General features: G+C 40.2%; 1 protein-coding gene across 7 annotated transcripts in view; it reads right to left on the reverse strand.

Annotated features, from left to right (window-relative positions):
• The window catches only part of NTRK2 (neurotrophic receptor tyrosine kinase 2), a 201,300-nt gene that overhangs the window by 119,465 nt on the left and 65,837 nt on the right, over positions 1–15,998 (reverse strand). For 2 of the 7 annotated variants that reach the window (XM_065655720.1, XM_065655721.1), the window contains exon 12: positions 1,853–1,924. The exons of the other annotated variants lie outside the window; for them this stretch is intronic. In XM_065655720.1, coding sequence (XP_065511792.1) covers positions 1,853–1,924 — 72 coding nt within the window. The remainder of the gene's footprint in view (positions 1–1,852; positions 1,925–15,998) is intronic. 7 annotated transcript variants of the gene reach the window in all.

Here is a 15,998-nt window from a genome sequence, read left to right on the forward strand (position 1 = left end):
AATATGCCTGTCTCTTCTTTGGTCAAGAAAACAGAATGACTCCCTGCCTTGGGGCTCCAGAAACTGAACGCATCATGGCCTGCAATAATTGCAGGTCAGGAGTCCCTGGAACTGGCAATGCTTTGGCCATGATGGTGTCAGGCTTGGCCAAGGCGGTGCTCTCCACTTGTGCTATTGCCACTGCAGAAAGTATCAGCAATAGGGCTTACGCCCACCTCCCTTTCATAAGAAGAGGTTCCCATTTCATCCCCACCTCCCCAGCTTCTTCCCAGAAAATAAACTCAGACATACTTGGAACAGGGCTGCTGCAAACTAGAGCTTGAATGACTCCACCACTATCAGAATAATTCAGATGTGGAACAGGCACACAAGAAGACCCAAACAATAGCTGGCAAGCCAAAAACTCTTGAACATAAATGGGATGTGCAGGACGAGTTGCTTACAGGCCCATCTACTAAGCTAAAGACTTCAAAGACAGGCTTGAAGCACATTTGTGTCAGTAAATAAAAAAGGCCAGAGCTTAGGCTTGAGCAAGGGTGTGTCTTCTTTTTTATCCACAATTATGTAATCGATAGAAGATAAACAGCACTCTCCCAGACAATGTCCCAGTATGGTTTAAATGAGAGCATGGGTTAGGAATTATTTGCAATACACAGTATGTATGAGGCCACCCTATTTGAGAGATGAGGGAGAAGAGCTTTAAACGTACAGACAGGATCCATGCCTTTCCCAACAGAGGAGAAAACGTAGCCCCATTTGCTTTGACGGTATATGGGTAGCCTCAAACACTGCTGTGCTCTGTCCCAGAACTGAGCAAAATTATACAGTACATGCAAAGCACACACTGTGACTACTCTCCAGGGAGACCACTTAACAGATAACACAAAACCGAGTTATTTCTGACTACTTGAAGCACAATGCAAGAAGTGAGTTAGTTATGTGAAATGCATGTTAGTATTGCAACTGATTAAATAATTTTCAAAATAATTGTACCAACTTTGTTAATGTAGAACACAAAAACCTGGTACTTGGCCAATTCTAATTATTTAAGCTCGGTGCCATGAATCAATATTGATGGAAAAGAAAGCAATTTTTGACATTCTGTCTGAAAAATGTATTAACAGGTACTTGAGGGCTCTTGTGATTTTACTCGTCTGGACTGGAAATAAAGATGATGATTGAAAACATGTTAGCAAATTTAAAAACACACACACACACACAAAAAAACCCACAAAAAAACCAAAAACCAAAACACACACACGCAAACACCACAAAAAACCCCCCAAAAACCAAAAAACCACCAACAACACCCTACACTCATCCAAAGAAAACTACTCTAAACATAGTATTTGGGACTTTTCCCTAGATATACAGCTGACTTTGCTTACACCAAACAGATTCTTACCAATTGCTTCACAATGTATTTGTTATGAGCAAAACAAGACAGCAAGTTACATTCTCATACTGCTATTTAGTCCTTCCCAATTTATGAAATATTTCAATAGAATAAAATCCCTTTCAAGCCCTGTTCAAAGCCCTGACATTTACACAAAAAGAATTTCTCAGATTCATAAGGGAACCTAACATGCATAATTAATTATTCACAATTTTGACTGCATATGTATTTTTTCAACAGAAATATATGTGTACATGTACACATACGTATACATAATAGGATAGATACATGTAATAGGATAGATACAACCCAGCAATATAACTGAAAACAAATGTAATACTTTATCTTGATGTCTTTTCTAAGAGTAAATAATTCCATAAATTCACCGGATATATTTAAAAAAATACAGTCTTTGCTCTTTATAGGTTAGGAGTCTGAATAGCTTTATCATCTCACCTTCACTGTCGCAGTCTTGCAATGAAAGCCATATTTGATCTACCAGACCAACTCCTTTTACTTCACCATGAACTGGAATGGAATGCATTACCATTAATGCAATTGTCAAGGGTTTGGTTTGCAATTGCCAAATGTACTCTTTTTTATATATTTATATTTCTTCACCAGTTGCTTTATTTTCTGTTCTACTCTGCAGGAGAGAGAACACCCATTGTGATACTTCTAGACTGTTCCCAGTTCACATTTCTCACAATTAACAATACCATGAAGAGGGCTGTCACTATTAATTGATATTTTTTGGACTGGACCCTACCAGACACAGCTTGTAAATGTGTTTTAGAGACAACGAAATACACAGTGCTTAAAAATATTTATGAAAAATTGTAATATCATGCTTTATGATAAGCAGTGAAGAGGTATTCTTCAGTTACTGGTGAAATTCTTCTTGGTCTATATTCCTTCGCTGCAAAGACGATGTTAATGTACAGACAGCCCCCACAGAAGTCAAGGGTCATTGCTTAATCATACTGCATGGAGCACTCTTTTGCTCAGGTTTTATGGTTTTTGTCCAGGGCTTTTGCTTTTGTTGGGGATCATATACAGTCAAAAGCCTGATTCATTAACAGGCAAGACAGAAATTCACTGCACTAAAGAATCCTCAGAAGACCTAACATCAAAATAGCTTGTTCAGCACCTGGTCCTACTACTCCTTACTCCCAGTACTGACATCAACCTGTAGGCAACCTGCACTGCCTAAAGCTTTTGCAAGTTACCCTCTGTTGTGCCAGAGGCGCTGCTGTTCCTTCCCTGCTTCCTGTAAGGCAGGAGGCACTGATATAGTAAAACAGGTTTCCACATCTCCTCCTATTCTAGTCCAAGGTAGGTCAGCATGAGGCATCACAATGAACATAAACAAAAGATTGGCAAATTCAAGACTCGCTGTCCTGAGTTTTCAGGTATCAGTGCTAAGTATTCTTTGCAACATGAAAAAATGAACTTTGCATGCAAAAGCAGCGGATCTGTGGTCAGCAGATCTGGACACACGTTATGAATTCAATGTAGGGACAAATGTTTAAAAAGAAAAAACATATAAAAGCAAAGCCCAGCCAAATGGCAGGGCTCAACTTAAATAATCTACTTAAATTATACTGCTTTAAAATTTGTGTAGCTGCACATTTACATATGTGTATAGAAATTCCCTCCAACTTATTTCACAAAAATCAAACAGCTTTTTCCTTGGAAAAACACGGTTTAACATTAAGGTACTAGTCTCACACACACAAAACCAAACCAAACCAAACAAACCAATAGAAATAGATTTTCTATTACTAGCATTTTATGAACAGCATAAAATAGATAGATTATATATGAAATGGATTTGAGCCATACTAAATATGATGTCAGTAGAATAAGCAAAGTGAACTGTGGACATTCTTTGATTAAGGATTACAACCCACAGCAAATTTGGATCCATTCTGTTCCAAAAGCATGATTAACTGTGTTCATAATATTCTACAATAAAGCTGACTTCCAGGAGCTGGCTCCTTAAATTATTATGATAACTCTAGGTTCTATCATGACTTCAGGCCTTTATCCTGTCCAGATTTTCCTAAAAAGCAGAAGGCAGAGATGATGCCCTAAATTTTATTTGTTATTTTTCAGCCAACATAAAAATTATACCAGACTAATTCAGTTCCTACGAATACATCCAGCTCATTCTACTTAAGTTAATAGATCTCAAATATAACTTTTGAGATACAGAATTTAAATTTCAAAACACAGACCCTGTTCAGCACAATGATGTCTACGTGAAAACTCAAGCATGTAGGTAAGGATACACAGCCTTGCTTGCCTCTTGATAAAGCATCAAACCTGTATTTTAGCAGCCTGTTTAGAAAGAAAAGGCTTGGCTGAGAGAGTACTTTACCAGGATTCCAAACAGAAGATATGAATATATTAAGATATTCTTCTGTATTTGTGAGTGACTGCTCATGATATTTCTCAAAACAGGAAAGCTATTTTACAAGGACAAAGGTTTCCACTCTCATTAGAGGAACATTCTTTCCTTTCCTGCAATTAAAATACAGAATCTCGTACTCCCTTTAGAATTTACAATATAACTTCAGGAAGTGAGGTTAGTTATTGAGTATGTAACAAGTTTACTTAGTCTACACTGAACAAAATTTTAAATAAAGCCGAGGGGGAGGGGAAGTACCAAAATATGTAAAAAAAAGTACATTAAAAACTATTACTATTTTTTAAAAATATACCTTTCACTTACAGTTATGGAAAACAAATTTGTCAAAACACAGTAAGAATCATCAGCCATGCTGTGGAAACACCCCTTCCCTCACAAAGACCGAAAATTAATTTTCTCAGACTCAATTCTATTTCACAAAAACTGCAAAATCGAATATCTGAGATACGCTATACCACTGTTTCACAGCTTTCCTATCCATAATGCAACCAAAGAATTACTAGGGATAGGAAGGGAGGGGAAAGGCCCCTTTCACGAATGACACGAAGCCACTCACAAGCACAGCAACCCTGTAACAATATGGCTTTCTGTCCGAGCCTGACTATGCTAAGAGTAATTGATGACAAGCTTGATTAAACTAATAATTAAATCCTCCAAAGCGCTCATATGGTTGGGGAAGGGTTGTGAGAAGGACAGGGACCAAGTAGCACTTGTGACCTTGAAAGAAAAGTATTGATCAGATTTTGCCTTGTGAAAGGAAGGAGGGAAACTGAAACCAACCATCCTGAATCATTAATGAACTTCCACAGCACGTTCCTCACTTCAGCTTTTTACATATCCAAGTGGATCTTTCTTCAGGTTTCCTCAAAACCAGCACATTTACAAACTACTCATGAAAAGAAACTGCAAATCAATTCAAGACAACATGAAGTACTTCTAGTCAACAACACAAAGGCATAATTTTTTGTGCACTTTAGACTATGTAATACATAACAACATATGTTACATATATTTCTAAATATATATATGTGTGTGTTGACACATATTATGTTTATTACTGTGAGAACCTAAAAGATACTGTTGAATGCCTGTGACACTACCTAGGCTTTCATTAGTACCCACTGATGCAGAATATGATTTTCCAGTCTTCAGATCCTTCTTAGGACTGAAAAGTCTTTGGGCATACTTTCTATCAGGACTACCTATTTGGCCCTGAAAAAGGAGAAGGCCTTTTTTTTTTTTTAAAAAAAAAAAAAAGCTCTTCATCAAATTAAATTAAATAAAATTATGTGAAAAGTTATAATTTGTATGGCAGGCAAAATCCAAACAACTGCTGTTTTGTATTGATAGGACTAAAGCAATATAGAAGCGTAAATGGGGAGGAGAAAGCTAAATATTAGATGATTCATAGGAAGGTGTATGATAATTTTCTCCACTTTTATCTTACATTACACTACATCCTCCTTCTTAGTGACTTTTCCCTCTTCAGTACATTCTTCAGTTTTTTCTTCTAAAGTCTCTCTTCCTATAAATTGTTCCAAATAGCTTTTCTTTGGGTAGGTCCAGCTACTGTGCTACTTACTGCAACACAAAGAGAGCCTCCTCCTTTGGTCTTGGCTCAACTAGCACTCCTACTGCAAATCATTCTCTAACTATTAGTTTATTACAGAGAAGTCGTAATTTAGGTTATAAAACTGCTTTTCTGATTTCAAAATGCCTTTATTAAACAAATCAACTATGTTAAAATATTGGAAAACTATTAAGTCAAGATTTTTTAAAAATATGATCAAACCAAGAGCACTTGAAGAAAACCATCAAACACCCAAATGAACATTGACTGTAGACATTTCACCTCAGAGACATGCAGCTCAACAAAAAAAGGCATACCAACAAGGTACAAATATGAAAATATTTTTCTGTTTACCATCCAGCACAGGAAGGAATAAATGCAACAACTTCTGTTCCCACTGCCACACAGCAGTGCATTTGCAGAAATCTATAGGCTGTATTTGCACAGAGGAATGCTCAGTGCTCTCAAAGTCACTGAGTTTACATATGTAAGAAGCTGGCCATTTTCAAAATATCCATGTCACTAGTTTCCCTCTAATTGCCTATTTAATTACCAGTATTTCCACTGTCTAGAGATTAGAATTCTTCCTTAGAAATAACCTCCTTTTCAAGGACAATATGGTAACATTGACAAAGGTGAGAATTACTAGTACTAGAATTAAATTGAGGTACAAAACCAGTGCTGCTTCTATACTTAATGATTACTGAATTAATCTCATAAAATAAAATGCTAAACATTATCTTATACAAAGTGTATAGGTGATTAAAAATTCTCTACTGCAAAATCACACTCGAAAGATTATCTCTTTTGCCTTAAACAATAAAACAGTTCCACTTACCATGGATATTTCATTTTGGTATGGTAGCGAAAAAACATTCAAAAAAGATCAAAAGATCATAGGTAAGAAACAAGCGAGCTAGCCATTGATAAGGACACCCAAGTAAGACAGAAAGACACAAGCTGTGGATTACAGTGGCAGACTGTACCTGAAGGACAATGTGCAAACTTACACTACAACAAAGCCAGAAATCAATGCATCTTCACTGTTAGTCCAAAACTGCAGTATGCCCACAGAGTAAGTTTAGCAAGAATCTGCTTATGGACAGCTTTACATCAGGAATTACATGGTGCTATACAGAAAGAGAAGAATCATTCATAACGTTAATTTTCCGTTTACATTTTCACTCTACCACTGTCTGTTCCTTAAGATACTGGTAATGAACAATAAGGTGTTTTGGTACCATGAATTGGACAATACCTAAATGCCATATCCAAGGAATTAATTCTTTCTGATAAAAACAGAAAAAATATATTCAAATCGGAAGAGCATTATTAGCATCTTTTTCCTTTTACATTTCAAAGAGTTACAAACCTTCCCACTTTTGGTTATGTAGTTGTGTTCAGTCCTATGGCACTTCCACAGACCTACGAAACCAAGGCAGAATAAAATGCAGAGGAACATTCCTCTGTAAAAAAAGTTTACAGTCTTGGCTATAACTACGAGAGCCACCTAACATCTGAGAGGACCTGTAATGATTTTTTAAAAAATCAGTTGCATACAATCCTATGCATAAGCCTGTAATTTACAGGCCAAGGGCAAAATTCTCGTATTCCATGCACCTTACAAATGTAATATCTGTGGAGCCTATTACAGTGCTTACTCTACCCTGACTAGTAGGTCCCGTTTCCAACAGTGGTGCTTCTGCTGCTGAAAAAGCAACAGGATGCAGTAGCCAGGCCAGGGCAAAAAGGTTTGCTCTCACTGCTGGCTGAACCCTGCAGCACACACCTCCGAGACACAGCCAGCCATCCTTCTGATTTAACAGAGCTGATCCACAGTTCTAATCAGCTGCTTCTGTGTACACAATTACTTGCATGTGGCGGGTGGGAGAGGCCTCTTCTTTTCTGCATTCACAATTTTAATTGCACTTGTTGCACATGCAATGCGCAAAAGAATATTCCTTGAAATATCCATAGTCTGCCTGCTGCTTGCATTTGTTACTGTATTCTTTGATGTGTTCACATTCAATCTTGTGACTGCATGTGAAAAGCACAGGTCAGGCCAAGTAAACCCTTGCCAACAGAGGTGTCCTGGCTAAGGGCCAGGCTGAGTGCCACTGTACAGACCTCTGCAAAATAACCTTTCTCATCTTCCTGCCTTTTTGATCCTGCAGTGGCCATGGCACCAGCAGCACATATCTTGGCCTTGGCTGTCTTATTTTCAGTCTCACTGGTCTGGCCTTGGTTCATCCCAAGCTGAAGTTTAAATACTTCCATTTTTTCTTTTTCATTTTGTTTTCTTTAAAATGTGAGCTGGTATTCATGACTATGCAGACTCGGTGAGAGGCACTGCAAAAGACAGGTGACTGCAGGACATTGTTATTAGCTAAGGAATAGGACATCTCACAGATTTCTTCCTCTGGTCCCGTGATACTATTTTGAAACATACACACCTTCTGGTATCAAATTTTGCACTAACAAGCCAGCTTCACAACCATACAGTTCCACTGACGGCAAGAGCTTGATTTCAGATTGGCAGCAGTTAGAACAGAGAAGAAAAACAGCTTCCCAAGCTCTCACTCTGCTGCTACAGAGCTCAGAGCAGCTCCTGGCCCTAGTTATGATGACTGGACTGGGTATGGCAGCCTTTGCAGGGTACCTGTAAAGGCTTGCATTCCCAATACCGGCCTGACAGAGGACAAACTCTTACACTGTGGTTCTGTGACACATCTGCTGGCCTTTCTCTTACTTCATCAGAGTTGTCAGAGCTGATACTCTCCGCAGCTCTCAACTCTCCCTCCTGACTGCCTCTGCTCTTGCTTTCATCGGATAGGGTTACCAATTCATTCCTTTCTTCATTCACTTTCCCACTGATTTTTTTGCTCACCTTCATGACATCGGGGGCCACTCTTTCAAAGCCAGGTCGAGATCTCCCCCAGACAGACAAGAAATCCCACCACCCCTGTTTCTGTCCTCCTTCCCACTGGCAGAAGTTGGTCCCACCTCCTCATCATAATTTACTATTGCATCTTCAATCCTAGGAATTTCTCCACAACTTCGGGCTTTTGTCTTAAACCATTCCTGCTCTTCTCTTTCTACCCAGGATATAATCAATCCAGTACAAAATTGGAAAAGGGTGTGATTTTTGCCTTCTTTGGCTTGCTTTCCCTTAGTTACACAACAATGTTTTCCTTAACTATACTACCACCTTTTCCTTTTACCCCATCACAGTTTAAGAAACTCCCTACCTGCTCACCTCTTCTAGTCTTCCCACTTGGACCTGAATATTTTCCCATCCTCATTTCCTTTATCTCTTTTTTCACCCTTCCCTCATTTTTCTCTGTCACTCATCACTTAGCCCAACTTCTGCCACAACAAAGGCAGGCTTTGATCTTGCCTTTCAAAAAAAAAAACCAAAAAACCACCAAAACCAAAACACCATAATCCCATCTGTCTCTCAAATTATTACCTGTATTTCTCATTGAGCTCACTGAATGAATTGCAAGAGGTTCACCTGGTCTTATTCTTGGACTATCAGCCCTCTGGCTACGATCTCTCTAGTCTGCATCCAAGACTTTGCTCAGTGTAGTCCTGACCCATGACTATATTTCCTATTACCCTTAAATATCATTCACCTTCTGTGCTAAGAGTTTTGCATAACTCATGGTTCAGAGCCATTTGTTCCGTCCAAACTGCCACACACTGCACTTCTTTACAAAACTATCCTTGAATTCCTTACAGTCAGGCTCAGAATCACACAGAATGCCAGGGATTGGAAGAGGCCTCGAAAGATCATCTAGTCTAATCCCTCTGCCAGAGCAGGAACACATAGATGAGGGTATACAGGAAAGTAAAAAAGAAAATGTAATTTTCTTCAGAAATTTTCTTCACAAGGTGCTGCTAGTACAAGGACTCTCCAACCACCTGTACTACTCCTGAAGACAAACAAAAATCTACACAGAGAACTATAAAACATTGGTTTGAAGAAAAGGAAGTACGGCTGCAGGAATCATGCAAAATCATGCAAAATTCACTTTTCTTATTTTTCCACCTTTAAAATTTTAGACCTATTTTGCATGATTAGCAACTCTTTTTAGTGAAATTGAACAACAGCAATGTGTCAGAGCTACAATCACATTTCAAAAGGTGAATCACAAGCAGTGAAGCCATGAAGTATTTGAAAAATTGACATATTTGGTTTTTAAGTGACTAAACTATGACTATACTGGACAAATAAAAATATTCAAACACCATAAAGTTCTGTTAAACAAAGCAGAAAACTATTTTGAATCCCATTTAGGAAGATAATTATCTGTCTATAGCTGACAAGCTACACAGCAAACCAGGAATGTGTAAGCATACATAAACATGAATGCACATGAACCCCTCAGTCTGTACAAAAAGCATTCACCATTTCAGGCTACAACCTGTGTTCATACCTACCACTAAACACATTGAGTTTTTCCTACTGGCATCAGCAAAATACTTTTTGCTGTACTTTTTGTGCTTCCCACACACACCAGCCAACGCAGTCAGGTACACCCAAAGTGTGGGTAAGGGCACTCTCTCCTCTCTCTTTTTGTAGCTATGACTCACCTAGGAGAACTGGTCCTAGTCAGTGTCTTGTCCAGAGCAGGTTCAGTAGAGACCTTATTAACTGGGGCTCTTTTCTGTTACCTTTTCTTTAAGTCCTGCCATGTTGGCTGGAAGCAGCATTCCAGCAAAACACTGATATTTCATCTCCTATTTAAGAAGCTGTTTCAGAACCACTCTAATATGCCCCCCTCATCCATAGCCCACTGTGTTACAGTGCCAAGGTTAATTGAGGAGCTAAAGGCCAAGATTAGGTTCCACCTATTCTCTGGGAGGATTTAGTTTCCCATGTTACTGAAAAGATACTTTCCTAGATGTACATGGAAGCTGACACAGCCAACCGCAGGACCTCTGCCTGCTGCACTTCTCTCCCCAAAGAAATGCTAGCCCCTATCAATCTAAATGAGTCCAATTTCCATCTACACTCATTTACTGGCAGGGCAGTATAAAGGGGCCATTGTGTAAAAGAGAGGCAGGCTCACTGGCCTTTCTTTTTTTTTTAATGAAGGATGCCATCAGCATACCAACACCCTTAGATACCAGTGGATCCATTCTGTGCAGCCCATTTCATTCTCCCCTTTCCAAAATCCCCTCACTTAGCAAGGTTTTAAACATTAAGACAGCTCTTTGACTAGGTAACAGTAATAAACACTGAATTCTGAAGTCTCCACTGCAGCTAAGGTTAGTTTGGTTTTTTTTTCCCCACTTCACACTGAAGCAAAACAAACTGGTGACCAAATTATTGAACTGAAAGAAAACATTTCAATTAAAGAATTTCCACAGCACTGCTCACAGTCCTGAATGCATTTTCATGATTATAACAGTGGAGAAAGGTTATCAGTAGTCAACTGCAATAGAATGAGTTGGTAAAAGACAGGCTAACTCTGAAGATCTAATCAAAATTTAAGTAAACTTGGGAGTTAGGACAGCTGGAAGAGGCACTGGGCAACTCTCAGAAGCTCTATGCCTTGCACTTAAAAAGGTAAGTAATAAATGACATAATCAATTTAGTGTGCACAAAGTACAGGAGTTCAGTGGCAAAGAGGTCACTGTTCCAAGGCAGCTAGTGTACACAACAGTGCACACGAACATCCTTTTTGTACAGGTAGTGGTCAGTGAGAACAGTGCTCAGCTTTATACTTTATGCAATCACAACACCTGTTTGTAGAAGCACAGCTTGCACACAGCAAAAATGCTGTCCTGGCTGCTGGGAGCAAGTAAAAGTTTGCAAAAGTTACCATCACTGGAGTACCTAAGCACCTAAATGCTAGACGATGTCATTGTGATTAATAGTGAATGTCTGTTGTGGCGTGAAGATTTTTCAAAGTACACAGGTGAGTCATAGCCAACTGCATAAAGACTGCAAACACAGGGTAGGAATTCCTCTCCCTTTGGCACCACAAGGGTACAACTGTCAGCCCAGAGCTGCCGCAGGCAACACCAGCACTGCGCGGAATTGCTGCCGTAGAAGGAAGCTACAGGAAGGTGGAGTAAGACAGCTGCATCCTTCTCTCACTATTCACATTTGGCGCATTTGGGCCTCAACTGTGCAACTGGACAAATGCTTCCAGTCCCTGCAGGAACACACAGACTCTGACCTCAGCTCAGAAACCATCCAACTGCGCCAAATGGAAACGCAGGGGTTCAGACTGTCCAAGTCACTCCACAGCCTCAGCACAGTATGGTCCAGCAGTCTGAAAGCATAAGCACTCCTCCGTTTCTCTGTTGGTTTGCTATCATGCTCCGCTTGTGCCTGCCACATGGCCTGTAGTAAATGCCGTGTGCAAGAACCAGGTATAGGTTGCTTTACCAATGAGCAAAACGAGCAATGTTTCCTCTGGTTCCTCTGCACTTGTGCTAGATGATCTAGTGAATTGGTGAACTGCACCCTAAATCAACTATAAGAAATTCCAAACTATTACTTTGCTAAAATAAAGCTATGTGTACATATACTCTTTATCAAAGCAACAGAGTGCTTAAGAGACAGAGAGAAGGAAACTTTCTCTCCCTTGCCAGCCTTCCTGTGCGCAGCAGGCATAGAATGCAAGGACAACTATGCCAGTCCAACCGAAAGAACATCTATTGCCCTGCCTCTGACAGAGGCGAAAAGTATCTGCCTGAGGGATCATGTAAGCACAGAGCAAGCGCATAGTCATGCTTATCCAGAACACTTTTGCAGCCCAAAGATCCAACGTGCCAGAGGTGATGCCTTCACACTTAATAGCTGTATCACTCAAACTCACAGCCTCTGGGCTGGGAACAGGCCCTGTGCCATTCACCGGGTGCACAACCTGCACACACAGGGCAGCTGGGGTTTACTGTGCCACCGGCAGGTTGCATGACTTCTTCTGACGGCAGCAAAATACCCTGCGTTAATGTTTGCCTGGAGCATGCAGGGAGTGTAGCACGCCAGCGCAAGAGGAGAAAAAATGCACAGGCTTCAGGCACCATCAGAATCAGTTAAAATACTTGCCTAGCTGGCAAGCTGGCACTCAGAAGCAAAGAAAAAGAGAAATTTAGCAGGAGAGGCTATCTACTGCTCTCTGAAGTGACTGAAGGCTGTGAGAGCTCAAAAGACACCTCCAAGAAGATGACAATGGGCTGAAATATTTAGCTGGTGGTAGCCACGAACACAGAATTCGACTGCTCGTTTTGATTTTACCCTCAAAAGCAGCTCAAATGTGAGAGACATTCAACGAAGGAGGAACTGCATCAGACCCACCTGAAGGCCTAAAACATGGGCTGCTCTTAGTACACAGCCCCATATGCCACAGGGAAAGGACAGAAAACAGTGCAGCTCTAGAGGTCGTGGGACGGAACACTGCAATGGCCCTCTCCAAAAATTTAAGGGATGGCAAGAAATTCTGCTTCAGATATTATTGTGGAAAAATAAATATTTCTGTGAGGTACCTTTCTGCTGCTGCCTATTTCTAGAAATCATAGAAATATAACCTTTTGAAAGGGCACAAGCACAGAGAGATTAGGCCACAAACACTACCTGGAAGCCCTCTGGTCACAAAATTTTCAGCCGTGGCCACCAGCCTCTCTGTGCCTAAGTGCACTCAAGTGAAACAAAGGGTTTTGTAACTGAATTCACTGATTTTTAAGGAGCGTTTCTCTCAAAGTTTGAATTACTCACAACATCTTCTGACCAGATCTGAAGTCAAAGTTTCTCCTACTTTACAAGGCCGTATAGGGCACATCTGCTTGGTGAGGCTGGCCCCGTTGAATGTGGAGGCAAACCCATGATCACAAGCCCTCTTCACAAAGGTTATGAATTAACTTCTACAGCTGCGGACGCTTCTGTGTACTCTGTGGGGGAGCTGTGGCAGTGCAGAGATTGTGCCACGACCGTAGGCTATCTTCTTCCCTCCTGTTACTCCATGAGGATGATGCATTTAAAATCCAAAACAGATCTGAGGGAAAAGGTCTGAGTCCTCAGATGTGCTAGCTCTGTATTATCGCACCATCAGTGCCCAAAGAGGGTAAGAAGGAATGGGGCTGGTAGAAGGAGGAGAACGACAGTCAGACTGGCTGGCCAAATTGCCAGGAAGAAGTGATGCTTCACGATAAATAACTTTGTCATCTCTCAGGGTCACAGGAAAGACTTTTTATAAATACTTCCTGCACGTTTGCATTACTCCATGTTGTGCTCTTGGGCATTCAGCTACACGGGGCAGTTGAAGAAACAGTGGCATTAACAGTATGAATAAAACTGACCCAGAATAAGTAATACTTACAAAACAGTCTGTTCGTTTTACTTCACCATAAAGGAACCTGTTACATTGTTCCCATCCCATTGCCTTTTTTAGGAAGCTCCAAAAAATCAAACAGAACAAACCAGAAAGATTCTCAACTCCGCCTTAATTTTCTTAAGAAAACCTCAAAGAAATGAGACTGATCTCATTTTGCTAGATCTTGTTTCTCAATGCAACACTGGAAGTGCCATCATTTCTTCCTGGTTTCCGGCACTGGCAAAGCGAACAGTGTTAAATGGGAGAAAACAGGGCAGAGCACAAAAAAAGAACGAGAGACTCCTGTTTAAAAACACAATTCTGATTTTTACATAGGTATTAGGAGAAAATGGGCTTTGAGGGCAGCACAAAAAGCTACTCCGAAACAGAGAAGACCATTCCCATTTCACCTCATCACTCATTTATGGGAAAAAAAGGCATTACTTATAACACATTATTCGGATCCTTACACTGGATTATCATCCAGGCTGAGGACTGAATATAGCCCTAATGTTTTAAGTAAATAAATGTGACAGGCTAAAACAGTGGCCACTGTGAGGCAGAGAGGCACATCTATATTGTACTGGTGAGGAAGCACTGGGGAGGTACAGGATCTCCAGGAAGAAAACAACTATGAGTCACTTGGAAAAGGTGTGTTCAGCTACCCGTAAAGAAAACACCTTGGGGAATACACAGGCTGCAGTGGTGAGGCTGCGTCAACAGCTTATATACAAAGCAGCTCCCAGGTTATAGATATCCTGGGACGTGATAGACACGCATCAGGGTGGGTGTGTGAAAAAGAGATATGAAAAGGACCCATTCACTCAAATAAAACAATATTTTTTGAACCTTTGCCCAGAATTGAAATAAAACCTAAAGTGTTCCTTTTACTAGATACTCAAGCAGCTTGGCTACCTTTTGTCTTAATTTTTCTTAATTCCTGTGAACTTTTGTACTTCCTCATTTCTTCCTAAGCAGCAACAGCATTGCTACAAAAATGGCTTTACAGTTCTTCTTGTCCATTCTGAAAGAAGAAACACCATCAACCTGGAAAAAAATCTGTTCTTGATGCTTTTTCCAAATATTCAGATCCAAAGAGTATAATGCCATGAGAGTGCACAAACAAAACAAAGGCGTCTTCAGATGCATTAAAAGAAGCTGTTGATAAAAGGCTACTCCTGTATGTTTTTGCAAAATCAAACAAGAACGAACAAACAGTTTGCCAGATTTGGGAAAAGTTCAAATAAGCATCAAAAAACTTTAAAAATTAGATTCAATCTCTGAGCAGTTTTTGTTTGTGGGGCTTTTTTAGATGCACACATTTGCCTAAAACAAACTTAAATGAGTCTTTGCTTTTTGTGTTTCTGTCCATGCTACTTTAAAAGACACAGCTCCACTGCAGGAAGCAGAATGACAACAGCTGTGAGGAGGGTTCCAGCACAGTGCTTTGCCCCAGCCAGGCTCTGAGCCCAGGGTCAATCTTCCCCTGTTGTGCAAAATTCAATACTGAATGCTTTTACAGGAATTAAATGAAAAAGGGCACTCCAACTGTACTAAGACCTCAGCATCTGCTAAGAGAATTGATAAGTAGCTAAGATGGCCAGGCATTTAAAAACAGAACTTTATAAAGCAGAGTAATTGTATCATCTACTATTCAGAACAAGCACAGGATATCTCCCAAGCTCAGGAAAAAAAAGGAAAAAAAAAATACATTCAAACTTCAAAGCCATTAGCAGAAATTAATGCAACTCAATCAGAGGACGAATCCTACATCGGTTTTGGAAAGCTGAGGAACACAAATGTAGGAAAACTCACATTAAATCCGACAAGCATTGTAAAAGGAGTGAAGTTCTAAGCAATATATGCTCGTAATCCCCACTGGTGCTATTCAACTGAGACTCACATACCTGAGCCAAATAACCTCCCTGAAAAAGATGTCACTGTACTGAAAATAGCATGTGGTCTACCGTAACCTTTCAGTATTTTCTTGTCTTCATAATTTAACCAGTATTCAAAAGCAACACAGAACAGCTCAGAAAGTGTCTTTGTCCACATGCCACCTTTATGTACCCCTGTTTTGTTCCTCTGCAGTGTGAGTCAACGTGTCCTGTAGACAGGACAAGCAGCAGTGGGCACAAACTGAAATAAAATAAGGAAATAAAAATTGTACTGTTAGGGTGATTGAACACTGGCACACCTTGCCCAGAGAGCTTGTGAAGTTTCCATCCCTGGAGATATTCAGTCCTCGCTGATCACAGCTCTGAGCAAACC

This window comes from Caloenas nicobarica, chromosome Z (genome assembly GCF_036013445.1).
Source record: "Caloenas nicobarica isolate bCalNic1 chromosome Z, bCalNic1.hap1, whole genome shotgun sequence".
In the NCBI taxonomy this organism is placed as follows: Eukaryota; Metazoa; Chordata; class Aves; order Columbiformes; family Columbidae; genus Caloenas; species Caloenas nicobarica.